Here is a 27,693-nt window from a genome sequence, read left to right as displayed (position 1 = left end):
AGCGCGGGAGGGAGGCGGCGGCGCTGTGGTCCATCGGTCCTCGGGTCCGTGGGTCTGCCCGGCCGCCCGGCCCCGCCCTGCCCCCCGGGGCGGCTCGGCTCCATGGCCCGCGGCGGCGGCGGGAGGCGGCCCGGGGGCCGCAGGGGCCGCTGACCGGGCGGCGGGAGGCGGCGGGGCCGGGCCATGGGGGACGGAGCCGTCCGCAGCCGCGGGAGCCGGGAACCCAGCCCGAGCAGGAGCGGCACCCCCTGCTGAGCCCCGAGCGCCGGGTGAGAGGGGTGCGCGCGCGGCCCCCAGCCCAGGGCCCCGACATTCCAGACCCGGCCCCGCCAGGAGCGCCCCGAGCGCGGCCCCGCGATCCCCGCCCAGGAGCCGGTGAGAGGCGCCGGCGGTCAGACCCCGGCCTGGCGTTTCCCCACCCCACCCCCACCCCTCCCCCTCGGCTCCCCCCGGACTCTTCTGCCCGCCCCCTGCCAGCCTCCCTTATTGTCCTCGCTCGCCCCGGCCTCGTGGCTCGGGGAGGCGCTCCACTCACGTTTCCCCCTTGGCTCGGCCCCCGCCCCACATCCACGCCCCCCCCCCCGCCCCCCGCCCCGGCTCCACACCCACCCGGTCTTCGCTGCCTCCCCCGTCCCGGGAGCCACGTGTTCAGGCCGCTCTGTCTTCCAGCCCCGCCCGAGCGCACCTCGCAGCCTGGCCGCCAGCCTGACCCAGAACCCCTGCCCGGGAGGGAGGGGTGGGAATGTTTGCACGTGGGGCCGGGCGTCTGAGCTGCCGGGGAGCCTGCATGCATGGCTGTGTACATCGAGGAGCAGCGGCTTTGTTTGTGAGTGTGTGACTCTGCGTTACTGTTACTGTCGCTGGGGTGTGTCTGTGACTCTATATGTAGTTCTCTGTGTGTCCTGAGTGCAGGTGACTTTAGCTGGGACTCCAGGTATCTGTGGTTGTGTGCTGCTGGGTATCTGTGAGACTCAGCCTGCTTCCTGAAGCATTGCCAGAAGTGTTGGTGCTCTGTTGGAACCGCAGCTGGAGCTGTGGCCCAAGCAGACCCTTTCCTGCCTGCTGGTGCTGGACCCACCTCCAGGGCCCATATGTTCCTTCTTCTGGGAATCAGCACGAGCAGTGCTGCGCAGGCGCCAGAAAGTTCATCCCAATCCTTGAGGTCTTAGAGGAGGGGTGTCTCATGCCCCACCCTGTATTTTGACCTCGTGCTCCGGACGGAAGGGAGCCCATAAACATCTCGTTCGTATTTGGGCCTCCTGGATGCTGAGGGCCACTTCCCAGCCTGGTCCTAGTTGGCCCGGCCTACTTGCCACTGGTACCTATCCAACCCAACCACTGCCCACCATGCTTCTGGGAAGACTAACTGATGTCGTGAGTACTAAGCCCCCTTGCATGGTGGGTACTCAATAAATGGTCTCCCTTCCCCAGACCACGAGTCCTGGGTTGAGGATGCTACCCTGTGGGGTGTTGTCCTCTGGGGGCGCAGGTACACATACGGGTCTGCAGATAAACGTGTTTCCGTGTTGAGGTATGAACCAGTGTGACTAGAAGTCATGTGTCCGTGTTTCTGAGAACACATGGGAGTGTGTGTCAAGACATACGGTAAGGGCGTGCACCTGAGTGTGAGAGTGCATGAGGCTGTGCTTGTGTGTATGCGTGTCCGCAAGGACAACGAATGTACACCTATGTGGGTTAGTACTCAGGTGTGTGAGGATGTGTGAGTTGCCAGGGACCGTGTCTGTGTATCTGTTTGCAGGTAGAACGTGAGCCCGTGAGTATCACAGGGTACGAGCAGGTAAGTGTGAGGATGTGGATCCGTGAGTGTGAGCAGCGGGCGGGAGAGGGGTGGGTAGCCTTGCCCACAGGGCCCTGACCTTCTGGGTCTGTTTCTCTCTTCCCCCTGTGCAGGCCGGCAGCCGGATGCCCGGGCCCATCGGGCGGGCCGGCGGCCGCCTGCGGGATGAGCAGACTGCTGGGGGGGACGCTGGAGCGCGTGTGCAAGGCTGTGCTCCTTCTCTGCCTGCTGCACTTTCTCGTGGCCGTCATCCTCTACTTTGACGTCTACGCCCAGCACCTGGCCTTCTTCAGCCGCTTCAGTGCTCGGGGCCCTGCCCGTGCCCTCCACCCAGCTGCCAGCAGCAGCACCAACTTCTCTCGGCCCAACGCCACTGCCCCCAGCTCGGGGCTCCCTGAGGCTCCCAGTGCCCGGCCAGGCCCCACGGCTCCCATCCTGCCTCCCTGTTCTGACTCGCCGCCTGGTCTTGGTGAGCCTGCAGGGTGGGGCCTGCCTATTGGGGTGGGCAGAAGACCTGACCATTTTGATTTGGAGAATGACCCATGGGAGCGCTGGGGCTCCGGGTCTGTCGCCAGAGGGCTGTTCCTGGGGTTCCCTTGCCCACCCCTGGGCTGCGGGAGAGGGCTGGTGTCCCTGGATTCTGATGAAGGCCTGATTCCTGCTACCATCCTGCCTGCAGTGGGCCGACTGCTGATTGAGTTCACCTCACCCATGCCACTGGAGCGGGTGCAGAGGGAGAACCCAGGCGTGCTTCTGGGCGGCCGCTATACGCCACCTGACTGCACGCCCGCCCAGACAGTGGCAGTCATCATCCCCTTTCGACACCGGGAGCACCACCTACGCTACTGGCTCCACTACCTGCACCCCATCCTGAGGCGACAGCGGCTGCGCTATGGCGTCTACGTCATCAACCAGGTGTGCTTCCTGTGGCCCCAGGCCGCGCACCAGCCACCAGGGAACCCATAAGCACCTGTAGGTGTGGGGACCCACGTGCCTTGTGGGGCATCCGTGGGGTTGGGGGCATCCGTGGGTTCTTGTCTGCCTATGGTTGTGTGGAGCCGTGGATGTACGCCTGGGGCTACGTGTACGCCCATGCACACACAGGAAGGTTTGCATGTGTGTGAAGAGGAGTGTGCGCGTGCGAATGTTGGCACGCACACTGACAGGCGTGTGCATGGCCTCAATGGGGATGAGCCCCGTTGTCTACGGTTGACACGCCCCGCCCCATGGAGGTGGAAATGTAGGGTCTGCTGGCTGTGAGGAGATGTGGAGGAGCCCCAGGAGAGGGAGAGTTAGACCCTGAAAGAGAAATGGAGTCTGCATCAGGGCCAAGGCCATAGCAGAGGCCCGGGAACTCAGCTTAGTGTCTAAGCCTTCCCACGGGCCTCACTGGGGCTGGCTGCTGGGGTCTGGGGAGGATGCGATCAGGTCCTCCTTCCCATACTTGGGACTCCCATACTTGGACTTGGATCTCTGTAGACTCCAGGAAGATGGTGTGAGATGAGTTGGAGCAGGGCGCTGTGGGAGCACATAGAGGCCTTGTCCAGCCCTGAGGGATGAACAGGCATCAGCCAACAGACAGACTGGAGGCCCCAGGCCCCAGTGAGAGAATGGGTCTCGTGTGTTCGGGAACTGTTGGCTGAGGTGTGGAGTCCAACGTGTAGGGTGGGTAGCGAAGATGATGCTGGAGTTGCTGGTGGAGGCCAAATCCAGAAGGGTCTCTGGAGGCATGTGAAGCAATTGAGCCCCAGGTAATGGGGCACCACTGGAAGGTTCTAAACAGGGAGTGGTGTGTACGTTTCTTAGTGGGAAGATTGCTCTGCCAGGGCACCTCGAGGGTTTCTTCTTGGCTGTTTGCCAGGTGCTTGGCTGCACCTGTGAGTGAGATGGGAGCACGGGAGCTGGGCCAGTCTGGGGGAGAACATGACTCTGAATTCTTTTTTGCATGTGATGAGTTTGAGTGTCTGGGTGAAGTATGAGAGGAATGTTCAGGAGGCAGTTGGACCAAGAGTGAGGCCTGAGGTGCAGAGAGGGATCTGGGAGCCACCAGCATGCACATGGTCCTTAAAACCCAACAACATCCAACCTGCCCAGGGAGCATGGGACCCGAGAGGAGAAAACCAGTATGTAAGGGACGGGTGGAGAAAGGGACAGTGCCACAGAGGCTGTGAAGGTTGGCCAGAAATGTTCAAGGAGCCCCTGGAGAGTGTGGTGTCCCAGAGGCCCAGGAATAAGTGTCCAGAAGGAAGCATGGTGGCTACGTGAGTATTGCCGGGGGAGTGAGGATGTGGACTAAGAAGCGTCCAGTGGATTTAGCAACAAGGTGGGCCCAGCGAGAGCCATTTCAGGGGCATGGTGGGGGCGGAAGCAGATTGCAGTGGGTTGAAGAAGGAATCAGATTTGACAAAATGGAAATAGCCAATTGGAGGCAACTCTTTAAAAAACTACTCTGCTGAGAAGGGAAGGCAAAGGTAGGGCGGTGGCTAGAGAGAGGTTTATTTTTCAGATGGGGTAAAATTGAGCGTGCTTATGAGCTGCGTGGGAGAAACCTAGGGCTCCTGGCTGGTGAGAGAGGTCAGAAAGGAGAGCCGATGAGCCAGGAGAAAACACAAGAGTTGCTGCAAGGGCTGGTAGGAGAGAAGTGAAGGGCCGGGAGGAAAGAGAGCAAGCAGGGCTAGGTGGTTTAGGGGAGCAGCTCCCACCCCGTCAGGCCCAGGTTGGCTGGTGGGAAGGAGGGGTCAGGATTCCTCTTCTTCTTCCAGCAGGGCCCACCCTCTCCAGTCTGGCTCCAGTCTGTAATTTATGAGTTGGGACAGGGGCTCGGGGTCACCTCCTTCCATGGGATCCTCCTCGCTCTGGCCAGAATTTGGAGCTTGGGCCTGCATGGCCAGGAACCCAGCCTCAAGGAGGCCTGGCCCTGCAGCCCTATTTCTCAGGGGACCCCCAGGCTCACTGGGCCATGGCTGCCTGTATACCCTGTGCTTGTCATTTTGCTGGGGAGACCAGTGAATCTAGCCAGGTCCTGTCCCAGTCCCAGAGGCTGCCCAGGGAGTTGGATGTGGATCCAGATGAGCCAGAGGGGGCAGGTGGCTGAGACTTAGTGGCTCAGTCCCCATTGTTTCTTTACCTTAGACACTGGTCATTTGGGGCATTCATTGTTCATCTCATTTTGTGACTGTGCTCAGCAGGGATACAGGGCTGCTCTTCTCTAAGGTTCCCACCAGCACAAAGATGATGCCTGGCATCAAGGACAGGGCTGTAGGGTGTGCTGGAATGTAGGGGTGAAAGGAGTGAAATGAGAGCTCTGAATCACAGTTTACCCAGACACTGGCATAAGTGAGGCTCATAGGAAAGAATGAATAATTATGCTGAGGAGGGGAGGTTTGATCAGAGAGGCCTTGCCAGACATAAGCCTGATAAGCAGAGAAGGAGAGCATTCCAGAGCTAACACCGAGGCCTTGAGGCAGTAAAGCCTGGCATGTTCTGGGGCTGCTGAGGAACATAGTACAGCTGGGCCATGGGGTCTGAAGGCAACAGCTAGAGAGGAGACTGGAGCCAGGTCATGGAAAGCCTTAGAAGTCAGGTCCAGGACAACAAGCTGGACTTAGGGGATCCACTCGGAGGGCAGGGCGGGGGCGGGGGGTAGTAGTAGGCCCCTGGGGACTTCTTGTCAGTGGTAGAGTGGCAGGTGCCTGCCAGTCACAGGCCCAGAACTGACCTTTCCCCTGCGCCAACCCCAGCATGGTGAGGACACCTTCAATCGGGCCAAGCTGCTCAACGTGGGCTTCCTAGAGGCGCTGAAGGAGGATGCCACCTATGACTGCTTCATCTTCAGTGACGTGGACCTGGTCCCCATGGATGACCGAAACCTGTACCGCTGTGGTGACCAGCCCCGCCACTTTGCCATTGCCATGGACAAGTTTGGTTTCCGGTGAGGGCTCCTTTCTCAACTGGACCCAGACTCCCCATCCCTACTGTCTGCACCACACCCAGCGCCCCCTTGCTTCTGGCCCTTGTGGCACACTCTCCCCCACCCCATCTCTGGCCCTCCCTCTGGAATCCCCTCAGGCCTCTCACTGACACCTGCCCTTCCATGCCACAGGCTGCCTTATGCTGGGTACTTTGGAGGTGTGTCGGGCCTGAGTAAAGCCCAGTTTCTGAGAATCAATGGCTTCCCCAACGAGTACTGGGGCTGGGGTGGCGAGGATGACGACATCTTCAACCGGTGAGTAGGGGCGGGGCGGGAGTAGACCGGGTGCAGAAGGTACAGCGCAGACTGGGCGAGGCTCCTTGCCCTTCCTGGTGCCTGCTCCAGCCCGTCTGTCCCCATCCCCAGGATCTCCCTGACTGGGATGAAGATCTCGCGCCCAGACATCCGCATAGGCCGCTACCGCATGATCAAGCACGACCGGGACAAGCATAACGAGCCCAACCCGCAGAGGTGACCCCAAGTGCCCTTAATCCCTTACTCCCTAGAAGTGACTCCCCAGCGCCGCTGATCCCCAGATATTTCCCCAAGGCCCCTGACCCTCGATTCCTAGAGATGACTCCCACATCCCTGATTCCTGTTCCCTAGCCCCTAGCTCAGCCTCACTCCAGACTTCTGTCCTCCTGATTCCGAGAGGTGACAGGAATGTAAAGGCAGGGCTCAAATCATCACCGAGTAGATTACATTCCCGTCGGTGTCCTCACAGACCTCCCTTGTGCCAGAGCAGATGGGACAAGAGATAGCAGGTGCCGGGCACAGCTCCTGGGCCTGGGGACCCAATAAAGGTGGCCTGAGCGATGTGGGGCAGGGCGCGGAAAGATAGTGCTGGCCTCTCTGAGACGGGAGTGGGCTGCTCCGTCCCCGAGGATGCAGCAATATTTGGTGTCTGGTGCTGGCTGGGAGGAGCACCTGAGGGCGCATGCAGTGTAGACCGGCACTTCCTGGCACTGCTTTAACCTTGGTGGGAGGGAGGCCCAGAGCCAGTCCCAGCTGGACATCCCATGTGAAGTTCATTCCAGGGAGGGAAACAGGCAGTTGCAGCACAAGGTTCAGGGCATGTACTGTCCTGGCAGAAAGAGGGAGTGATGGTGGGAGTCCTCCTGGAGGAGGTGATGGTAAACTCGGAACTTGGAAAGGTTATTTATTCAATAGGTACTTGTCACACACCTGCCTTGGGCACAGTGCTATCTTCACCAGGCTAGTGGAGGTGGTCAGTTTGAAAAGGAATAGCATTTGCAGGAGTCTGAAATGTGAACATGCCGAGAGTCTGAAAGTCTGGTATTACAATCTCTGAAGGCTGGGAGTGACAGTAGAGGGGTCAGTGCTGGGTGTTTGGGGTCCCATATCCCAAGATGAGAGTTTCACTTTTGTCCCAGGGGCACTGGGGAGTCACAGAAGGGCTTTAAGCAGGGGACGGGCAGGATGAGATTTGCGTTTGAAAGGATCACCCTTTGAGTTTGAAGAAGGTGAAGGGCTGGCAGAGCTGCTGGTGGGCCAGGAAGGGAGCCGACCAGGCTTGGAGGAATCCGCTGGGCCCAGGGGTGTGATAGGTGTGTGCCTGCTGTGCCCCCAGATGGAGCAGTAGGCTTGTTCTGTTCTGAACCCAGGATATAAGAGTGGGGAGGTCGGTTGCAGCACCAGTGGAAGGTTGACATTTGGCAGGAGCATGAAGCACAGGGCACGGGGAGCTGATGAAAGAGCAGTTCAGATAACAGACGTGGTGAGCGGGGGAGGGAGAAGAGGGGCTGCAGGGCATCCAAGGGAGAGTGCTCGGTGTTGGGATGGCTCCAGAGAGGGATCCAAGCCGAGCTCGGAAGGACCGGAAAGGTCCAAACAGTTGGGATGAGGGTGGGAGCAGAGCTCTAGAAGCACATGCCAGGAGCCTAGGTCCTGTTTCAGGCCTAGGTGTCATCATCAGTTCGTGATATCTGCCTTGGGTGAGGACGTGGCAAAACAGCACAGCATTTCTGGCTTAAGGAACTCTGGATGGTGGTCCCATCCACCTAGTTGCTTTTGCCTCAGATCCCGTTCTCCTGGATTCTTCTTTCACGCACCCTCCATGTCTAAACCATCAGAAAGTCGTGTCCGTGCCATTCCCAAAACACATCTGAGCCCATCCACCTCTCCCTCCACCGCCTCTGTCATTTTGTCTGGACTACTGCAGTGGCCTCTCACCAGCTTCCCTGTTTCCCCTTGCCCTTCTGCAGTTCACATCCTCTGCCCCCCCACCCCCACCCGACCCCACCAATGGGCTAAAAATCCCTGTCTTCTCACTCACAGAATAAAAAAAACTGCTTCCTCTGACTTACATAGCCCCGCCTCTACATGCTCTAGCCTCCATGCTATTCCTAAGCCCTTGGCCCATTAAGCTCTAACCCCTTGCTGTGCAAATTCTCATTCCCAGTTTAGGGTCAGGATATGCTTACTTCTGCCCGAATGCTCTTCCCCTGCTGTCAGTGTGGTGTCACATGTTCACCCCTTCCAAGGCAGCCATCTTGGTCTCCCTCTCCTGTTTCCCTTAGCACCCGGATGTGTTCCTTGTCTGTTACCTGTCTTCCCTAGTGGAATAGACTTGCCATGAGAGGAAGAACCTTACTGTCCTGTTCATGGCTGTGTCTCTGGTACTTAGAGCAGAGCCTGGCACTTGGGGACTGCTCAGTAAGTAAGTGGTGAGGGACAGGGAAGATAGCACAGAGAAGAGGGGCTTGGGGAGTGAAGATGATGACCTGACACAAGACACATCACATTTGAGGTGCCTGTGGGTTACCCATGTCTGGGTCTAAGGCTTGGAAGAAAAGTCTGAGATGAGAGAGATTTGTGAGGGTGTCACAGTTCTGGATTCAAGGGTTTAAGATCTCTGTTCTGAAGGCAGATGCCAGAGCAAAAGGGCTCCAAGCAGGTGACGGGCAGAGGGGGTGGTGAGAGAACGGAGTCATCCCTGGAAGAAGCCAGGGTGGTTTGAGCCTTAGCCCAGAAATCTCATACTAGGTTTACTGGGTTTACTGGGTAACCCTGATCTGGACCCACTTCCATCTTATCTAGGTTTACCAAGATTCAAAACACGAAGCTGACCATGAAGCGGGATGGCATCGGGTCAGTGCGGTACCAGGTCTTGGAGGTGTCTCGGCAACCGCTCTTCACCAATATCACAGTGGACATTGGGCGGCCCCCATCATGGCCCCCTCGGGGCTGATACTAATGGACAAAGGCTCCCAGTGCCAAGGATTGCCTGCCAGAGGACTGACCTATATAGCCTGGCTGGTGGTTGCTCTATGGGGGATCTCCCAGGACTGAGACTGTGGGCTCTGTTTCCGGAGGGTCTTCAATAGGCCCCCCTGCAGCTGCACCTGGAAGTTTCAGAACCTACTCTGGGGGACTTCCAACCTGGGCAAGCCCCTCAAGTGTGGCCCTCTCTGGGGTCAACCCTTCTTCCTGCCCCTTCCTCCCCAGCCCAGCCCTCCCTCGCCGTCAGGGTCGGGCCAGCCCCTGCACTGCCTCACCGAGTGGCCTGGGCTAGGTCACTCCACCTCTCTGTGCCTCAGTTTCTCCCCCCTTGAGTCCCCCTAGGGCCTGGAAGAGTGGGAGGTATGACTAGGGGGCAGTGTCGCTTCCAGGGGGAATTCTCAGACCTGAGGATCCCCCGTACTCCCAGGGGAGGGGAAACCTTTTTCATTCAACATTGTAGGGGCAAACTCTGGTGCGCCCCCTGCTGAGGAGCAGCCCCAGGAGGGGACCAGAGGGGGTGCTGTGTCGCTGCCCGGGATCTTGGGGTTGGGCTTTGCATGCGGGGCAGGCGGGGCTTAGATCAGCCAGTCAGGTTCTTGCCTCCCTGTCTCGGAGAGAAGGCAGTAGCCCCAGGGCCGGCTCGTTGTTTGTACATTGCACAGAAACTTGTGTGGGTGCTTTAGTAAAAAACGTGAATGGAGCAGCCCCTTTGTCTGCTTGGGGTTGGGGATCTAGGTCCCTCTGTGTGTTGTGGGAGGGCACCTGGCCCAATTCTTCTGTCTGGCCCGGGCTGTCCTGGTTCCCCAGGCCCCTCCAAGCGCAGTCGCTCGCGAGACTTCCGCCGACCCTAAGAGGAAAGGTTTACCCTGCCGCTGCCTCCGGGCTAGGGGAGGCAACGAAGTAATAATCCCAGGGGGAATCCCATTTCTGGGTTCTTCCCACCTGCCCCGAAGCCGAATGCTGCCCAGAGATGAGCCCACAGCGCTTGGCGTCAGAGCTCTGTGGATGGTCGGACTTCCAAACCACCTGCCTCCGCCGTGGGTCCGACTCCCCGCGAGCTGGCGCCGCCCACCCCACCTGGGATGGCTAGGGGCGGGGCCTGGGTAGCGGCGCGGTTTCCCGGGTGACGGCCACGCGGAAGAGGCGGGGCTAGGGCCCTGGTCTCCACTGCCCGGCTCCTGGGGGCCGTGACCGGGAATCGCGGCCCCGAGAGTCAGGCAGAAGCGGGGCAGAAGGGACAGCGCCAGAGGCCAGTGCTCCCAACCAGTAATTCCAGTCTCTGACTGGCGGCAGAACAAGGGTGGGGCTTGGGAGAGGCCGGCGAACGCGACAAGCTTGAAGGCGTGGCCCGCGAGGCCAGCGAGGGGCAGGGCCCAGCCTTGGACTACCAGCCTTGTAGTGATGCTGCGCTCCGACCTGCTCTCCCGCAGGTCGGAGCCTGGGGCCGCTTGTCGCGGAGTGGCGGCGCGGGCAGGCCATGTCTTGGGACTCCCCGTCGCTGTGGGTGCTGGTAGAGGAGCACGTTCCGCTCCCGGAGCGGCCCGAAGTGAAGAGGATTCTGGGGGAGACGACGGTGGACCTGAGCCTGGAACTGCGGGCAGAGGTGGGGAGTGGGCTGATGGGTCACTCCAGGCCTGTCCCACGATTCGGGTGATTTCCCCACCTCCTCCGGATCCCTGGCCCTGCCCGATAACTCTCGAGATCTTGCTGCATCTCACTGTCCGCCCAGCCCTCTTGACTCCTCTCTGCCCCTCAGTCCCCCAGCCCCCTTCACGCCCGTCACTTCTCTGCCCAGTCGCAAGGTGTCCCAGCTCTCCTTGCAGGTGGTGATGCTACAGTCACTGCTCCGTGAGGCTCGATCCTCCCAAGCCTCTGGCTCCCGACCCACCTCTGACCCCTCCTCCCTTCTGGCACCACCGCCCCTCCTAAGAGACCTCGTGCGCCAGGAACTGAGACAGCTGCTCCTTGGTCTCCGCCAGAAGGCCATCTGCGAGGGCAGGTGGGAACCTCAGACCTAGGGCTAAGCCCCACAGCAAAACTAAGAGGGGCTAGCCCTGTGCCTGATAAGGGGCCAGGATTGCCTTCCTGTGGTTCCCTGGAAGGAGCCTCGGAGTTTCTTTCTGTGATCTTCTGCAGAGACCAGACCCAGGCTTGGATCCAGTATAGCCCCAGGGTCCTGCGCTTTGCCCTGGAGGAGCCTGGGTGTGATTTGCCAGAACAGGAGATATTCCAGATGAGAGCTGGTGAATCCAGGTAAGGTGGAGGTGAATCTAGGTAGGAGAGGAGGGATCGCTCCCTGCTTAGCAGAGGGCCCCAGCCAGCTGGTGGGTTCCACCTGGCTCCACGCAGAAGTTCCTGGCCTGGAGCTGGATCTCCTACAACCACATGTATGGATCAGTGAGGGCTGGGTTAGAGAGCGCTGGGGACCAAATGAAAGAAGTGAGAAAGGAGCAAATTCGTAAGTGAATGGAAGCAGCCACTTATTTCTAGTTCTGACACAACTCTGTGGGGAGCAGTGGCCCCCTTTTACAGATGAGGAAACTAAAACTCAGAAGGGATACTCGATTTGCACAAAGTCACACACACTGAAGGGTGGCAGAGTCCATTTGCAAACCCAGGCTCCAGAACTCCTCCCCTTTTGCACTATGTTATGTTGCCTTTGTGAGAAAAGACACAGGATTATCTGGGAGAAGTGGCATTCGTGTCCTGAAGGCCTGGGGTGAGGCAACATGGGGGGGGGGGTCGTGATGTTGGCCTCATCTGCCAGCAGCAGTCAGAGGGACCTCAGCGTCATCAAGGACCAGCTGAACGTGTCCAGCATCGACCAGGTTGCCAGACACCTGCGGTGAGGCCCCTGAGTGTGCGTGGTGAGGGTGAAGACAGGGAGGATGGGACTGGGACCAGTCTTGAAGTACTGGGACTGGACTGTGAGAGAGGAGGAGGAGGCTGCACACCTGGTGAGGAGACCAGGAGGGGAAGGCTGAGAGGTGGAAAGGGCAGATTGCTGCAGGGCCTGTGCAGTTGCTGCCAGGAAGTGGTTAATGATGGATGCCAGCAGGCGCTGAGCCCCGAGGATTTTTATCCTGAGGTGGGGAACCACAGAAGGGTTTTGAGAAGGGGAATGGCCGTGATGCAGGGCAGAATGGAGGCAGGACGAGGCCCATGCAGTAGAGGATGGTGGGCACTGTGAGATAGGCAAGGGACGGACACATCCTGCTCAGGGAGAGGCCCGCAAGGGCTGGAAGGCTGGGCCAGCATCTGGCCACAGAGAGCAATGTGGGCTGAGGAAGGAGGGCCTGGTGGAGGTGAAAGCTGGAGGTTAGCGCTATGTGGACGGCTGAGCTGAGACAGTCCTGTGGCACTGGTCCTGGCTGCCTTACTCCCATGTGTCCCAGGAGCCTCCTGGAGGAGGAGTGTCACACGTTGGAGAGGATGATCCCCATCCTACAGGTGAGCTGCGGCCCTGGGCTTCGCTGCCCAGAGCCCTTCTGCCGAGTGGACACACCTACCTCTCACCTGGTGTGTGAGACCCACAAACGGCCATGTCCATGTGCGTATGTGCATGTAAAGGTGTGCGAGTCCTGTGTCCTTTTCTCACACGTGCACGTTCCCTGTGTGTGTGTGAATCCAGAAGATTCTGGTTGAGCCCCTAAGTCCAAGGTCAGCACTTTTAGATTAACTTGTGAAATTTGCCCCTGGTCCTTGGCTCCTTCCCTTCCCTAAGTCTGAGTCCAAGCCAGCCAGCACTTTACCAAGCTGGGCTTTTTGGGCGGAGGGTGGGAGTGTGCTGTCCCCAGGGACTGCCTGGGCTGGTTTTGGGGTCCCGCCATGGGATCATGGCCTCTGTATCCTGCCCTGCCCCTCCCCTGCCTGTGGCCGGGGCCCTGAGCCAGCTCTCCCTGCAGCGCCGCCTGGAAGAGGAGTATCCAGGGGCATCCCAGCCCTCTGAGGCCACCCTAGAGCCCACCCTGGCAGGTAAGGATCCCAAGTGGACCCCAGAGCACCCAGCCTGCTGCCCCCTGCCCCACACTTGTACACACCCTGGAACTGCTGGGTGCTGTGACTCAGGTACACCTGTCCTCCAGAGCTACGGGAACAGAAGGTGGCCATGCAACAAGAGCTGCAGGTGCCTCTGAGGCCTTCCTGTGTCTCTTCCAGCCACAGGTAAACCGGAGCAGGTGGATGGCTGACAGGGTAGGCCTAGGGTCAGGCCACTGCTCACTCACAGCTACTCTTTCCTGTTCAGGCAGCAGCCCGCGGGGTCCTCCAAGGGTCTCAGACCCTTGCCTTGCCTCCGTGGCGCTTCTGGAGTTTGGGCTGAGCCTCTCCGGTGCTGCCTGCCTGCCCCTCCTCTGGAGCGCTGCCCCCGACCTCGAGGCCTGACTACCACCTGCCGCTGGGGACGGAAGCTTCGGCGCAGCCCTGGGAAAAGGCCAGCTTCTACTCCAATGTCCAGTACAGCACCCCAGGCCCCAACCTGAACGACCGGTCACAAAGTAGGCTTCGGCTCCTGGTGGAACTCGCCCCATCCGCTGCTGCCACCTCTCAGCTGCCGTGGCCCAGCCCGGTTCAGATCTCGTCTTGGTTGGATGGGCCCTGGCCAGGACGCCAAGGCTGTCTGTCTGTCTGGCCCTTGCCCCACCCCCTCGCCAAGTCCCTAGTGTCTGCTTCTGACAATCATAGCCTTTGGCCTTTCTTCTCCCAGCCCTCCACAAACTCTTGGCAGGCAGAGGTCTCATCCCAGCCCCAACTCTTGTCCCCCTGGGGGACTCACACAAAGCACAGCAGCAGCTCAGAGACAGGAATAGAAATTTCATTAAAATCTATGGACTTTAAAATCCTAGTGGTGCACGGATGGGTAGGGGTGGGCGGTGCACCGTTATTGCTACAGAGGATTAGAGGCGGCTGTTCTGGGGCTGTCACTGCACAGAGGGGCACAGAGGTTGGACAGACAGACACTGCAGGGGGAGGGAGCTCTGGCTCCAGAGAGGGGATGGGGCACGCAGGCTGGGGCCATTTGGCACATGAACAAGGGCAGCCCAGTTTGGGAAGCCTGGGCCTTCCTTTCGCCTGGTGGAGGGAGGGCAAGGGGGTTTCATGTAAGGTCCCCTTCCCCAGGGCTCTGGGTTCAAACCTCCTGCTGAGCAGCACCCCACCCCTACCCCCCAGAAACTAGTGCTTTGGGCAGGCTGCTGGGTCATGGGCCTCTGCTGGCTGGGCCTGACAGCTAGGGCTGGTATGAGGTGTGGAGACCCCAGAGCAGCCAAGTGAGGTCCAGGCAGGCCTGGAAGACAGAGGGGGCCCAAGGCTGGGGGCATGAGAGTGGCAACCACGATAATACAATTTTTACAAAAATAATTACACAGACAAACAGGGCTGGGTGGCACAGCCTGACGAGTAACACTGTATAGCCCCTTAGCCCATCACCCTGCTCCCAGGTAGGAAGACCCAAATTTGCCTGGGCAGGGCTGGGGTCTGCTCTGAGGGCAGGAACACTGGTCAGGAGGCTGGAGGCCTAAGGAGGGGGACAGGTAGGGGGCCAACCTAGAACCTCAGCTCAGGGCAGAGTGTGGGGGCATCAGAGGCCATGTAAAGCCCAGCAGATCTCTGGGGACCTGGCCTGAGACCCCTCCAAAGTGCTTTGGGCCCCCCACCGACCCTCCCATCGCCCACACCCATCCCCAGCTGCCATCTTGGCATCCAAGGGACCTGTAAACACTGGGGACACGAGCACAAATGACCACGCTACCAGTGATGGCCAAGGTGACAGCAGCCACCCTGGCCAGGGCATGGCAGGGGCAGGCAGTGACACCTGTCCCCTGTCTCCCCAGTCTCTGTGGTGGGAGCATGGGCGGGGGTGGGGCACTCCCCGGGCAGCTGTGCTCATATCCGGGAGTCCTGCAGACGGCTAGAGCTGTTACTGCCCACCATGGGGATCTGGGCTTTGTCTGGGTGCAGCGGCTGGACCTCAAGACCATCTTCAGGAGAGGGCGGTATGGTGGGGGCATAGCGTCCAGTCCGGTGCTCCAGGAGGGCGGGGCCCCAGTCTCTGCTTGGCTTTGTGGCATTTTTCAAACGCTGCAGGAGAGGTAGACATGGGGGGTGGGCAGGGCACTTCAGAAAGAAGCCATTAAGCCCCATCCACCCACCCCCTCCCGGTTCAGCTAGCTGCTGCCTGCCCCCACCCCTCACCTGGAGGAGGGTGTCCCCTTCTGTGCGGCAGAGCTGGAACAGGGCATAGAGAGGGATGCAAATGACGGAGGACAGAGCCAGAAGAAAGCCGATGGCCACAGCCCAGCCTGGATACTGGTAGTGGTTGTAGGTGATTGGCTGGTACTGGATCACCGTGAAAATGAGAATGAACTGCAGAGAGGAGGGATGGGAGTGCACGTGAGGCCTGCCCAGTACTCTCCACCCCCGCCTTTCCCCGGGGCTCGGTCCTCCTCTCAGCACTCCTTCCCTTCCTCTCCAGTTTCCCAAACTAGAAAGAGACATTTTTTGGGGAAGGACAGGGGCAAAGTCAAGTTTTGGGTAGTGGAAGAAGTGGAAGGAACCAGAGGCCAAGGCATGGTGGGCAGGTAGGCATTGCGGAAGAGGAGAGGTCCATCTTCGCCATAATCCTGAATCAGCCAGGGAACAATCGATGTCCCCTTTGAAGTCAGTCAGTTCTGCTCAAAGACTCGCAATGGCTCCCTATTGTCTACTGAAGTAAGACCAAATCCTTGGCCTTAGGGCTTTACCAACTCACATCCAGATCTCAGCTCATCCTTCTGGCCACATGACCCTTGTCTCAATGTCTTGACTGCACCCAGCATTTTCCTCCCTCTTCATTTATTCTGGAGAATCCTCTACATTTTCCTTTTGTCAGATGCTGTGCAAATGTCGCCCCCTTCAAGAAGCTCTCCAGATTTCTCATCCCTCTTCCTCAAAGGGCTCTCAATGGCATTTTCTGTCTGCTAAGCGTTTAATGTTTCCCATAGCCTGGGGAGCTCCTGGGATTGCCTCAGCTCTGGGTCTCTAGGGCCCAGCACAGTGCCCGGCACAACCTCATTTGCTGATCTGAACTGACTTGTGCAGAGAGGTGGGGGCAATGGGGGAGAGGGGAGCACGAAGCCCTCTCTAAGGCTGTAGAGAGGGTGACAGCCTGGGGAGGCCCCAAAGGCTAGAAATGATGGGTGTCAGGCTGGAGGCCAGGAGCCGCTTTGGAAAGAGATGAGTGGGACGGGAAGTGGAGCCTGGGGCCACAGCAGCAACAGCAAAAAACTAAGGAAGCGGAAAGATGGGCGGGTGGCTCATGGACCACCCAGAGGGCCTGGGTATGTGTGCGCCACTCACCAGGAGGGCTCAGCATCGGCCTCCTGAGCTCTCAGATGCATCCCAGTGACCAAATTCAGGAGAGCAAGACCCACATCCAGTGGGGGGCCCTCCTGGGATACTGCACATAGTGAAAGCTTATGTCAAATTTCCCGAATGGAACTAGATCCTGATCCCTGACGGAAAAAGATGGTTTGTCAAAACGAGTTTTTCAGAAATATAAAGAAGTAAAGCTCCCAGAGAAGACACAACAGCCCAGACACACGAGTCCACGGGGCCTGGAGTCCTCACCTTAAGGTGACTCCAGCCTGGCTTTCTGAGCACAGAGAGGGCACTGCCCACCTTGCCTCGATCTCGCAGAGACACTGGACCCAGGCCAAGCCTGCCCCTCTGGAACCTTCTTGTGCCCATCTCCTTCCTGCCTCCTTCCCTGCCTTGGTCGGTACCCCAGGTCTCTGCCCAGGGTGGCAGCCTCCTCGGAGCTCTAGAGGATGAGCTCCCCTCAGGCTGGTCCTGGGCACGGCCTCAGCCACAACCCCCGGAGAGCAGGGCGCTTGGCAGCAATGTCTGGCCTCCCTGGCCTCCCACCACTTACAGGAGGCTTCCGTTCCTCCTGTTTCAAAGCTGGGCCAGTGGCCAGAGCTGGTGCCTGTGCCAGCCTCGGGGAAGATCCCACACCCCCCATGTGGTGGAGGCCTCAGCCATCAGGGGCCTTCCCCACCGCACCCAGAAACATGAGCCAAAGTGGAAATCCGGTGATGAGCTCCCTGTGGCACAGAGAAGCTGGGCTTGACGGGAACGGGACTGAATGCTGCCCTTGCCACTGGGCTGACCCTCCCCTCACTCAGAGATGGCCCTGCCTCTTTGCGGAGTGACCACTTCACTGTCAGACACTTTGTGCCCCTTCCTCCCACCCTGACCATAAGGGGGCAAAATCAGATAGTAGTCCATGGAGCGCTCCCCCTTCCTGCGGGTGTTTCTAGTGTAGCACTGGCCCAGCCTGCAGGCTCCAGGTTGGACTACCTGCTTTGAAGGCTGGCTCTGTCATTTATTAGCTGTGTAAACTTCGGCCGATTACTTAACATCTCTGTGCCTCCATTTCATCTGTAAAGTGGGAATAATAACGATACCCGAGAGTTGTATCACATGAGTCGATACATGAACACCGTGCAGAAAATGCCTGGTTGCTGGCCATGGGGAAGTTCCCTCCACCAATTCATCTCCCCCGTGGGAGCTTCCCAGGTGTTGAATACTGGAGATATTCCCTCTCCCAAGTCTGGAAGGCTTAAGAGGTTGCCCCTGACCCTGAGCTGACATCTGACTTGTACCACCCGCTTCTGGAACACTCACGCATTCACACCACGTACTCCAGGCACCTCAGCTAAGAGGGGTTGGAGGCAGGAGCTCAGCAAAGCCAATGGAGCTGACACCAATATCACTAATTGTTCCTGAGGCCTCTCTGGGGATACCAGGCAGGAACGCCAAGGAGGCAGGGAGGGCCAGCTCTCAGCCGCTGCCAGCCTGCTTTCCCCTTCCAAGGCTGGGCACTGTCTTCAGTCAAATCCAGGGCTCTCTATATGCTCCCTTCCTAACCCCAGGCCAGTGCCTGGGTGCTTCTAAGTCTCCGCCTGACTATGCAACCTCTCTCCGTCTCCCAATGGCCAGAGTTGTGGATGCAGAGACCCCGTAGGGGAGCTCTGGCCAGATGAATGGGCTCCTGTTCTCCCTCTGCTGGTTCCCAAGAGAAGGACACTCGCCTGGGGGCAGCAGGGAGGGAGGGGCCAGCCCAGGAACTTACAAAGATGATGGCCGGAGACACAAAGCGCCAGCAGATCTGGAAGAAGAGGGGCGGCGGGAATCCCAGCATCATCTGGATGTCCTGGAAATAGTTCCGGTGCCCTGGAGAGAGCGGTGTCAGCAGGGCTGGGAGAGCAGTTTGGATAGGCAGGGGCTGGGCCCAGAGAGGCCACAGAAGCTCAGGCACTTACCATAGATGTACATGATGGACACACACATGATGCAGGAGATGACAACCAAGGAGAAGCTGGCCGCGTAGTTGTCCATTAACAGCAGCCAGTAGATGCCTGCCTACGGGCCAGTGGGCAGCTGAGCCGGGGGTGCCTGAGGCTGGGCTCCCCCACCCACTATGCCCCCCTACCTTGGCAACTCCAGCCCAACTTTTCCCTCAGGTCTTACCTGGCTGGTGAGGGGGATGCCCAGTAGGAAGCCAGCCACAGCCACGCCCAAGGTCACATAGGTCTTCTTCTGCAGGATCCACTCATTTCCCACCTCATCCACAATGGCTGTGACCAGTGTCTCTAGGAGGCAGAACTGCAGGATGTGGCCATCAGAGCAGGGGCCTGGCCTCTGGCCCTGCCTCCTCCCTCCCCAAGCCACTGGCCCAGGTCCTGCACCTCATACCTGAGTGCCCAGCCCCAGCAAGATGAGCATGAAGAAAAAGAGCAGGGACCAGAGCGGGGAGATGGGCAGCAGCGTGAGGGCCTCAGGGTAAGCCACGAAGGCCAGGCCAGGGCCGTGGTCAGCCACACGGGACACGTCCACACCCAGGTGATTGGCCATGAAGCCCAGGATGGAGAAGATGACGAAGCCAGCATAGACGCTGGTGGCACAGTTAGTGATGCTGATGATGATGCTGTCCCTGTTGGGGAGGAAAATGGGGCTCAGGATGTGCAATTTGCTTCCCTTTGCCCGGTTAGGGCTGAGAGAAGAACTGAGATGGAAAGTTCTAGGAACAGAAGGCCCCCCAACCTCTTTCCTGGTCTGCTCTGGGACTTTCTTTATTATTTTTTTTTAAAGTTTATTTATTTATTTTTGAGAGAGAGAGAGAAAGAGAGAACCAGTGGGGGAGGGGCAGAGAGAGAGGGAGACACAGAATCCGAAGCAGGCTCCAGTCTCCGAGCTGTCAGCACAGAGCCAGACGCGGGGCTCGAACCCACGAACTGAGAGATCATGACCTGAGCCGAAGTCAGGCACTTAACCGACTGAGCCACCCAGATGCCCCTGCTCTGGGATTTTTCAAGTAGGTTGAGGCTCTTGAGTCCTCACAGACCCCTGGGGCATCACTGTCCCCACCTTCTTCTGTGTTCTCCAGTGGCCGGATCCAGACTCAGCATTCCCAGGACCTCAAGACCGTGAGTGGAATGGAGGGCCCTAGCAGGGGGTCCAGGGGGCTGCACTGGACCTGGGGGTCTGGGGACTCCTGGGGAAGGCTGCAGGGTAGAGGGGCAGCCCCGGGCTGGCAGGGAGAGTCTCACCGGTAGCAGTTGTTGTGGAACTTGTTGTAGGAAGCCATGGTGATGAGGCCTCCCCACGCACAGCCCAGCGAATAGAATATCTGGGAGGCGGCGTCCCCCCACACCTGTGGGGCAGGACGGGCAGAGCAGCTGGGGTCAGAGGCGGGCTCCTCTCTGCCCCTCCCTGCCCCTTCCAGGCCCTCCTCCACAGCCCACCTTGGCCTCCAGGATCTTGTCCCACTGTGGGGTCAGGTAGTACATGATGCCCGTGAAGGCTCCTTCCAGGGTCACGCCGCGGACGAACAGGATGGTCAGCACCACATAGGGAAATGTGGCTGTGAAATATACCACCTGCGTGCAAGATGGGCTCCACTGGACTCCTCCAAGCTCTTCCTGCCCTGGGCGCCCCCTCCCTGGCCCCCCAACCACGGCCGGCCCTCCGGTTCCTCCTCCCCTCTCATGTCCCTTCATCACCGTCTGCCCCCGACTCCTACACACCACCCCGGCAGGGGAGGCAGGATCTTTCCGGGTGGGCACAGACCCTGCTGAGGGAGGGGTACTTACTTTCCCTGAAGACTTGACCCCTCGGATGAGGCAGAGGAACACCACCACCCAGGAGACACCGAGGCAGCCGAGGAGGGGCAGTCGCACCTCCCCAAAGTTCCCGATGTCGTCTGACAGCTTCAGCACATAGAGCCTGGGGAAGGGGATACTCTGGTTGAAGGCCGGACCCTGACACCCAGCAACAGATTCCCAAGGGCCGGGGCCCAGCCTGGCAGCTCCCTCCTTTCTCAAGAGGTCCTCGCATGTATGAGGAGGGTGTCACTGTAAGGCCCCAGCCCCAGCTAACCCCGCCCTACCCCCTCTGCCTGCTGCCCTAAGACTCCACTGGTTGCAGCCTCTCCCAGGACCCTCAAGGGCGCCTGGAGGCCAGCCTCCTCAGCCCCTCGGATGTGGAGGTCTCACTCCCTACCGGGCCCATCCCAGGCCCTGGCTTGTGCGTTTCTCCCTTCAGTAACATCTTCTCCTCTAGACTGGACATATCCTATCAGGCGTCACCTCCTCCAGGAAGCTTTCCGTGAGCTTTTCACCCACACTAGTCTTCTCCATCTCTGATGAACCGAGGGAGATGGTGGAGTGCTGAGTAAAGACGGGAAGCTCTGGGGCGTACAGGCCTAGGCTCGAACCAGAATTCCTCCCCTAGGTATGTGTGGCTCTATCTGGTGCCCTATGCCACACCAGCAGTGCCCTTTCAATCGATCGGACACTTATGTGCCAGGCCCTGTGCTAGGTGCTGTGCATACAGACCTGAATCAGGCACGTGGGTACCACCAGGAAGGGCGTCTCAGTGCCACGGGGAGGGGCACACTGGAAGGCTTCCCGGAAGAGGTGAGGATAGAGCTAAGGTTTGAGGAATTGGGAGGAGGAAGTGCATGCCAGGCTGGGGCAGCAGCATGCAGCAGGACAGGGGATCATGAAATAAATAACACGGCCTAGCCTGGGCATGTCAGCAGCTCAGTGAGGCTAGAACAGAAGGTAAAGGGAATAGAGCAGGGTGAAGGATAGGAAGAAGCCAGATTATAAGAAGCCACAAAGTCAAGGCCAAGAAGTTTGAATTTTATCCTAAGAGCAATGGGAAACTTCTGAAGGGTTTTTATAGGAGCATCGTCAGGGTCTCTCCTTGACTCAAAACTTTGCAGGGGCTCCCAGCTCTCACCGTGGAAAAGCCTAAGTCCTTACAGTGGCTGCAAGGCCTTAAGTGACCTACTGCCCCCTACCTGCCATCTCTCTGATCGCCTGTCTTCCCACCCTACTCCCCTGCACTGGCTGCCCTGGGCTCCTTGCAGTTCCTTAATCATGCCAGGCATGCCCTCCCTCAGGGCCTTTGCATGTGCTGTTTCTTCTGTCTGGTGTGCTCTTTCCCTCAAACATCCATTCACACACGTGCGTGGTATGCAGTCGTATGGGGCCCCATACTGAGAAGGCTTTGTGCTGGGTTTAATGCTCTGCCACTGGCATCTTGAAATCCTAATACATTTGAACATGGGGCCCCATATGTTCATTTCACACTGGACCCCACAAATTCTGCAGCTGGGTTTGCCAACATGGCTTCCTCCCTCCGCATTTCCTTCAAGTATTTACTCAGGGTACCCTCTTTGCAAAGGGGTCTTTTCTGGCTACGCTGCTTCAAACTGCAACCCTGGCCCCAGCCCAGCACTCCTCACCCACTTCTTTGCTATATTTTCCTCCACAGCACATGTCTCCTTTTTTTTTTCTTTGTAACTTATTTATTTTATCTATTTATTTTGTGTGTCATCCATCTTCTATGAAAGCAGGAGTACCTAGCACCCCCAGTGCCTGGAAAAGTGCCTGGAACAGAGAAGTACTCCGTAAATATTTGTTGAATGGATGAGTGAACACTGTGGTAAATGGACCAGGAGGTAGAAAGGAGAGAACCTGGGGAGGGAGGCAGGCTAGAAGTGATGAGTGACAGACAAGTTCTTGAGCCTCAGTTTCCTCATCTGCAAAATGGGCATAATAACGCCAACATAGCATAATATGTAGATGAGTTTAGGTAAACACAGGCTCCCTTCTTTCCCCTCTTACAGCTAGGACCTCTCAGGATAGCTCATAGGCTGTCCTCTATCATTCTCAGCTATTTTCACTTTTTTTTCCAAATCAGTTCTCAAACCTCATGGCAGCATTTTTAATACCTTGTGATGCGATGTTATTCTGTCCCCTCATGGGACAATGTTGCCAGGCTGTTTGCTTGGCCTCTTCTTAGCCTCAAATCTTCCCTAGAGGCCTTCCTTCACACCAGGACCAGGAAAGGGCGCTGTCCAACACGTCCCTCTCCTGCCCAACTGCCACCACTGAGATGGTACGGTGAACAGGCATCAGAGCCAGGCCCTGCCTTTGACCTTCTCTGGGCTCTTAGTCGATGGGGGAACCAAAGGAAAAGGGATGGAGAAGTTCAGGGGCTGTGGGACTACCAAGAGGCACCTGGGCCCCTTCAACAGTGCTTTCCAATCTTTTTTCCTTCATAGCATACACACAAAATACTTTGGGGCCATTGGGGTAAGCAGACAAGGGCACTCAAAGCTGAAGGCAACTGGGGGCTCCAGGCTACCCCGGTCTCACCCAACCGGGCACACCTATTCAGAACACCTGTGGCTGGGAAGCTCTGCCCCAGAATAGCCCAGGGTCCTTCTACTGCCATTACTCAGAGTTCCTTTACTTCAAGCAACAGCATTCAAAGTAGGCACTGTTTCTTGTTCCAAAGATTTTTTTTTTAACATTTATTTATTTTTGAGACAGAGAGAGACAGAGCATGAACGGGGGAGGGTCAGAGACAGAGGGAGACACAGAATCTGAAACGGGCTCCAGGCTCTGAGCAGTCAGCACAGAGCCCGACGCAGGGCTCGAACTCACGGACTGCGAGATCGTGACCTGAGCCGAAGTCGGACGCTCAACCGACTGAGCCACCCAGGCGCCCCCCAAAGATTTTTTTTTAACTTTGTCTGATTATATATGTTAAACTGGTAGCATTTAATTTTTAATTATTTATATTATTTGCGAGGGCACAGCATTTACAATATTAGGGGCTAAAAACTAAATAATGAATTCTACCTTTCTTTTTATGGCACCATATTTATTTTTTTGTTTTGTTTTGGGACCATGTGTTTTGAGATCAATTCACCTAAGAACTTTTGGAACCCAGTACATTTATAAGTTGGCTCTTGATGCATAACATCTCTGGGATTATTCTGCATCATTTTTTAATGTTTATTTTTTTTATTTTGAGAGAGAGAGAGTGGGGGAGGGGCAGAGAGAGAGAGAGAGAGAGAGAGAGAGGAGAGGGAGAATCCCAAGCAGGCTAAGCACTGTTAGTGCAGAGCCTCACATTGGGTTTGATCCCACAAACTGTGAGATCATGACCTGAGCTGAAATCAAGAGTCAGATGCCCGACTGACTGAGCCACCCAGGTGACCCACATTCTGCATTATTTATTAATTTCCCCAACCTGATGATAAACTCCTTGAAAACAAAGCACCCTAATCTATTTCTTTGCATCTCCAGCAGTGGATGTCACTAGGCTTACTGAACACCCATTACTGTTCTTGGTACTTATGCCACATTATCTCATTTCATCTTCATAACGACAAGGTAGGTGTTGTGACTCCTCCCATTTAATGGATGAATATCTATGACTGAGGGAGGTTTGCTGATCTCCCAAGGCCAGACAGCTGATGAGTGGCAGAGCCACGATTTGAGTGAGGTCTGTGTGACTCCAGAACTGCCATGAAGACACTGGGAGAGGGGTGCACCACAGGCTCTGGAGGCGAGGGCATGGCCGTGAGCTCAGGGCCTACAGGCTGGAATCAGACCAGCACGCAGAGGACCGTAAAACGAGACGGAAGGGAGGAAGAGAGAGAGGAGATTATGGGCCAGAGGGTGAGCAAGAGGCAGACCCGCGTTCGGAAATCTGCCCTCTGAGCTTCTCTTGCTTCAGAGGAGTCTCTTAATCCTTCTGAGTTGTTTTCCTCACTTGTAAAATGGGAATATTTTCTCCTACCTGCCCGAGCTACCAAACAAAGTTGTGGGGCTCAAATGCGATCACACAGCTTTCCAAAGGGGTGTTGGAGACTGTGGACCGAGATCACCTGCAGAGTATCATTGGCCTAATTCACACCAGGCACCAGGCACAGTGGGACATGCGTATCCTGACACAGCACTGCTGCCTAGTTCCTTAACCTCTGAACATCAGTCTCTGAATCTGAAAAATAGGGATAACACTATACGAAATAATACTCCCGGCACACAGTAGGTGCCCAGGAAATACGGTTGTTTGCTCTCCTCACTTCCCTTGCTGAAGCCAGCCTGGGCAGCCCTCTCAAGGCTCATGTTCCCAGGCTCTCCAGGAGGGGGCAGCAGGGAGCCATCCTGCAGAGAAAGTCCTGTCTGGGACAGTGGCGAGTCAGGCGGGCCTGGCTCCAGCCCTGAGGAGAGTTCAATGGGCCACCCAATGGGCACCCGCGCCCCACCCATGACCAGTTTTCTTTGACGGCTATTCTCCTCTAATTGTACTGGATAAAATCTCCAGAGCTTTGCCCTGGGTGGCCCTACCCAGCTGGGAATCCCTGGCAGATGGCCTCTGGGGTGAGAGCTTCTCACCCCGAGGAGCAGTCCCATGGGTGTGGGCGGGGCTTTGTCCTCCCAGGTTCACCCCCTAGTCTAAATCAAGTTGTCCAGTCCACGCCATGCCTCAAATGTAGTAGAATACCTAACTGGGCACTTATTTGCTTAGTTCTCTCAGTAGACGTGACCTCCGTGAGGGCAGGATCTGTGTGCCTTACTCCTCATTCTGTCTCCCTCCTGAGTGCAGTGTCTGGTACCTACTAGGTGCTCAAAAACTGATCTGTCCAGCGACCGAATGGCTGAGTCTGCCCAGAGGTAATTTTGCCTGCCTCTCACCGGGAGGCAGCAGCTCTGTGGTCTACACCATGAGCCCCTGCCGGTAGTGACATCTTAGCTGTCCTTGGAGGGCTGTGGTGCACCACAGAGGCTGGCACAGGGAAGCTGGCCATGCAGGGTCTGAGCACTGGGACCAGGCTTAGAAGATATTGACCTCCTAGGACTGCAAGTCTCCCTGGGGCCTTGGCCGTCTCCCCTATGCCTCTCTACCAGTTGGCAGAGAAACTTCAAACCCTCGGCCTGGCACGGGAAGCCCTGTGCCTTATGATGCCTCTGGCCTCTCCTGTCTCAATACTCTGTCTCACCTGTCTCCAGCTTGCCACCTCCTGGCCACAGCTTACCTGCCTGTGTCTCTCCCAATCCCTTCTACACCTCCCTCCTCCCTCCTTGGGAAGCCTTCCGGACCACTTCCTCTTGCCCCCATCCCCTCAGAACTGACCACCTCCTTTGTGTCCCCGACCACATCCCTGAGCATATCGGCATGTAGGTACCTGGCCCTAATATGATTAGCTGCCTGTCTCCCCCCTAGATGGTGAACTCCTCAGCGCAGGGACTCTGGGCTACTCAGACCCCATGGGCACACAGAGCCTGGCAGAGCAGACCACGAAAATGTGAATGAATTAACATGGCCTACCCACACGCCCCCAACACTCTCTTCCCACGGGTTTCCCACAAGGACATGGGGAATTTCCTTTAGGACATCCTACTGTGCCCTCACAACCACCCTGTTGGGACGAGGTGTGACAGAACACCTCCAGCAACAGCTTCCCTGCAGCCAGCCCCAAGACTCCAGTCTCTGTCACCACAGAGCACAGGAGCGCCAGGCTGTCTTTCCTATGCACAGCTTGATGATGACAGCCCTGGGGTCAGGAGAGCCCTATGGCTGTCTCTCCTTGCTCTGCAGCAGTACGTCTAAGCTTAATTCACATACATTCTCGAAGAAGGCTGGTGGCCCCGGCGGTCCCCTTTATGGTCCATGGGTTTTCCACACACCTGTTATACCAGAACAGCTTCCCCTAGGTCTCAGGTCCAGCCTCTGCTCATCTGGAATCTAGGGCCTTTGCTATGCCGTTCTTACCAGGAAGCCACCCCTCTTCCCCCTGACTCTCCTCTGCGGACTTGCCTGCCCGCCGAGCCTCCCTCACTGCACTTTGTAAGGACTCTCACTTCAACATCCTGCCTTCCATCACCCTCTGGGGTGTCAGCCTCTTCTCCTCAACTAGTCTGTAAACTCCTTCTACCTCTTCATGTGCCTCTACCATGCTCTGTTCCCGGCATCCTACCTAGTCTGCGGGAAGTTGCCCGACGGTGGGAGGGAGGGATGAGGCTTGGCACCAGGGGTTCCCCCCCCCGCCCGGCCCAGGCCCAGTGGGGCCTCACCTCCAGTACTCCTCGCTGGGGCTGGTCCTCTGAAGGGAGTGGTTGAGCAGGTGGGAAAGGTTTCCGGGTAGGGCAGCAGGCCGGGAGCCGTTGGTGAGGTTGGAGGCGTCCAGCACTCCGGCACAGTCGGGCGTGTTCCAGGGGTTACTGCAGTAGGCCCAGGGCAGCACGTGCGTCATGGATGAGAAGAAGTAGTAGAAGGCAATGCAGATGACCACATTGTAGTAGATGCCAATATACGTCGATACCACCATCATGCCGTAGCCCACACCTGGAAGAGGGGAAGGAATGGAAGCAGCCTCACACATCTAGCTGAAGGAGGCCAGGTTAATTTCGAAGCGCTTAAGGAGCGGGCTGTTATGGAGGGCCACAGAAGGGACAGGTCAAGGCCTCGGCCGGGGCAAGCTGGGGGGCAAAGGGGCTTTGTGTATACACGTGGTGGGAGGGGAGGGTGGAGGCCGAGTAAACATGGATCCCAGCATGCACCCATGGCCTTGGCCATTGATGTAGGGCTTGGGGTCAGCACCAGGGCTCAGTGGGGGTTGGCAGTGTTTGTACAGATGGGTGAATAGGCCCCCAGAAGCCCGTGTGTGTGTATGTATGCACATGTGCATGTGAGTGTGTGTGTGTGTGTGTGTGTGTGTGCACCCCACCCAGGCCTCACCTTTGAACATGGGGCTGATCCTCCAGACCCCCAGGCAGCCCTGACTTGCAAACTGGCCGAAGGAAAGCTCCATGAAGAAGAGAGGGATCCCGCAGAATATCAGCATGATGAAGTAGGGGAACATGAAGGCGCCTGGCAGGCAGGGAAAGGGCGGGCTCAGGGTGGGCCTGGGGGGGTCCCACCCTCTTCCTGCCAAGAACCCAACAGCAAAACCTTTGCGTTTGGCTGAGACCTGAGGAGGGTGAGCCACGCATTGAACAGGAGCCTGGGTCCGAGGTATCCTACCTACGGCCTGTCTTTGAATTTGACAGAGGCTTCCTGAGCAGAATCCTGGCCCCAGAGCCATCATGTGAGGGTGGGCTTTGATGGCTTAACCAAGCAATTTCACAAACATAAGTCACTGGGATCCTCAAATTCCCTGAACCATTTAGGGGGTTGTTGAAACACAGGGGGTATAAGACTGGGAAACTTGGGAGGTTGGGGTGCCTTTCTCCAGGGCTCCTCGCCCCGAGGGAGCAGGCTAGCAGGGTCTGGCCCAAACAGCAGATAGCCAGGGTCAGGGGGTGGTGGTCTGTGCCTTAGTAAAGGGTACCTA

The 27,693-nt window shown here is 57.6% G+C and overlaps 3 protein-coding genes across 3 annotated transcripts in view; 2 read left to right on the top strand and 1 right to left on the bottom strand.

Annotated features, from left to right (window-relative positions):
* The first annotated feature begins 30 nt into the window (after positions 1 to 30).
* Positions 31 to 9,711, top strand: B4GALT2 (beta-1,4-galactosyltransferase 2). Its single transcript, XM_049617298.1, has 7 exons — positions 31 to 269; positions 1,912 to 2,267; positions 2,478 to 2,713; positions 5,539 to 5,729; positions 5,901 to 6,023; positions 6,135 to 6,239; positions 8,829 to 9,711. The coding sequence occupies exons 2-7, from the start codon at positions 1,964 to 1,966 to the stop codon at positions 8,977 to 8,979; spliced, it is 1,110 nt and encodes a 369-aa protein (XP_049473255.1). The 5' UTR covers positions 31 to 269; positions 1,912 to 1,963; the 3' UTR covers positions 8,980 to 9,711.
* Positions 9,712 to 10,156: 445 nt separating this feature from the next.
* CCDC24 (coiled-coil domain containing 24) lies at positions 10,157 to 13,849 on the top strand. Its single transcript, XM_049617297.1, has 8 exons — positions 10,157 to 10,614; positions 10,835 to 11,010; positions 11,148 to 11,264; positions 11,782 to 11,856; positions 12,407 to 12,461; positions 12,917 to 12,986; positions 13,097 to 13,175; positions 13,258 to 13,849. Exons 1-8 carry the CDS (start codon positions 10,489 to 10,491, stop codon positions 13,490 to 13,492), a joined length of 933 nt encoding a protein of 310 aa, XP_049473254.1. The 5' UTR covers positions 10,157 to 10,488; the 3' UTR covers positions 13,493 to 13,849.
* Positions 13,843 to 27,693, bottom strand: part of SLC6A9 (solute carrier family 6 member 9) — a 31,760-nt gene continuing 17,909 nt past the window's right edge. The window contains exons 4-14 of the mRNA XM_049617296.1: positions 27,099 to 27,230; positions 26,435 to 26,705; positions 20,144 to 20,276; positions 19,796 to 19,930; positions 19,601 to 19,704; positions 18,747 to 18,984; positions 18,522 to 18,656; positions 18,314 to 18,413; positions 18,124 to 18,224; positions 15,204 to 15,374; positions 13,843 to 15,089 (exon numbers count right to left, since the gene is read on the bottom strand). Of these exons, the coding sequence (XP_049473253.1) occupies positions 14,895 to 15,089; positions 15,204 to 15,374; positions 18,124 to 18,224; positions 18,314 to 18,413; positions 18,522 to 18,656; positions 18,747 to 18,984; positions 19,601 to 19,704; positions 19,796 to 19,930; positions 20,144 to 20,276; positions 26,435 to 26,705; positions 27,099 to 27,230 (1,715 nt within the window). The 3' untranslated portion in view covers positions 13,843 to 14,894. The remainder of the gene's footprint in view (positions 15,090 to 15,203; positions 15,375 to 18,123; positions 18,225 to 18,313; positions 18,414 to 18,521; positions 18,657 to 18,746; positions 18,985 to 19,600; positions 19,705 to 19,795; positions 19,931 to 20,143; positions 20,277 to 26,434; positions 26,706 to 27,098; positions 27,231 to 27,693) is intronic.

The sequence above is a fragment of the Panthera uncia genome (genome assembly GCF_023721935.1).
Source record: "Panthera uncia isolate 11264 chromosome C1 unlocalized genomic scaffold, Puncia_PCG_1.0 HiC_scaffold_4, whole genome shotgun sequence".
Lineage (NCBI taxonomy): Eukaryota > Metazoa > Chordata > Mammalia > Carnivora > Felidae > Panthera > Panthera uncia.
This window is presented reverse-complemented; position numbering and strand designations above follow the sequence as displayed.

Coding starts and splice junctions, on each gene's coding strand:
- B4GALT2 (XM_049617298.1), top strand. CDS start 1,964: ATGAGCAGACTGCTGGGGGGGACGCTGGAGCGCGTGTGCAAGGCTGTG. Junction 5,730..5,900: donor ATGGACAAGTTTGGTTTCCG/GTGAGGGCTCCT, acceptor TCCATGCCACAG/GCTGCCTTATGCTGGGTACT. Junction 6,024..6,134: donor GATGACGACATCTTCAACCG/GTGAGTAGGGGC, acceptor CCCCATCCCCAG/GATCTCCCTGACTGGGATGA.
- CCDC24 (XM_049617297.1), top strand. CDS start 10,489: ATGTCTTGGGACTCCCCGTCGCTGTGGGTGCTGGTAGAGGAGCACGTT. Junction 11,011..11,147: donor AAGGCCATCTGCGAGGGCAG/GTGGGAACCTCA, acceptor GATCTTCTGCAG/AGACCAGACCCAGGCTTGGA. Junction 13,176..13,257: donor TGTGTCTCTTCCAGCCACAG/GTAAACCGGAGC, acceptor TTTCCTGTTCAG/GCAGCAGCCCGCGGGGTCCT.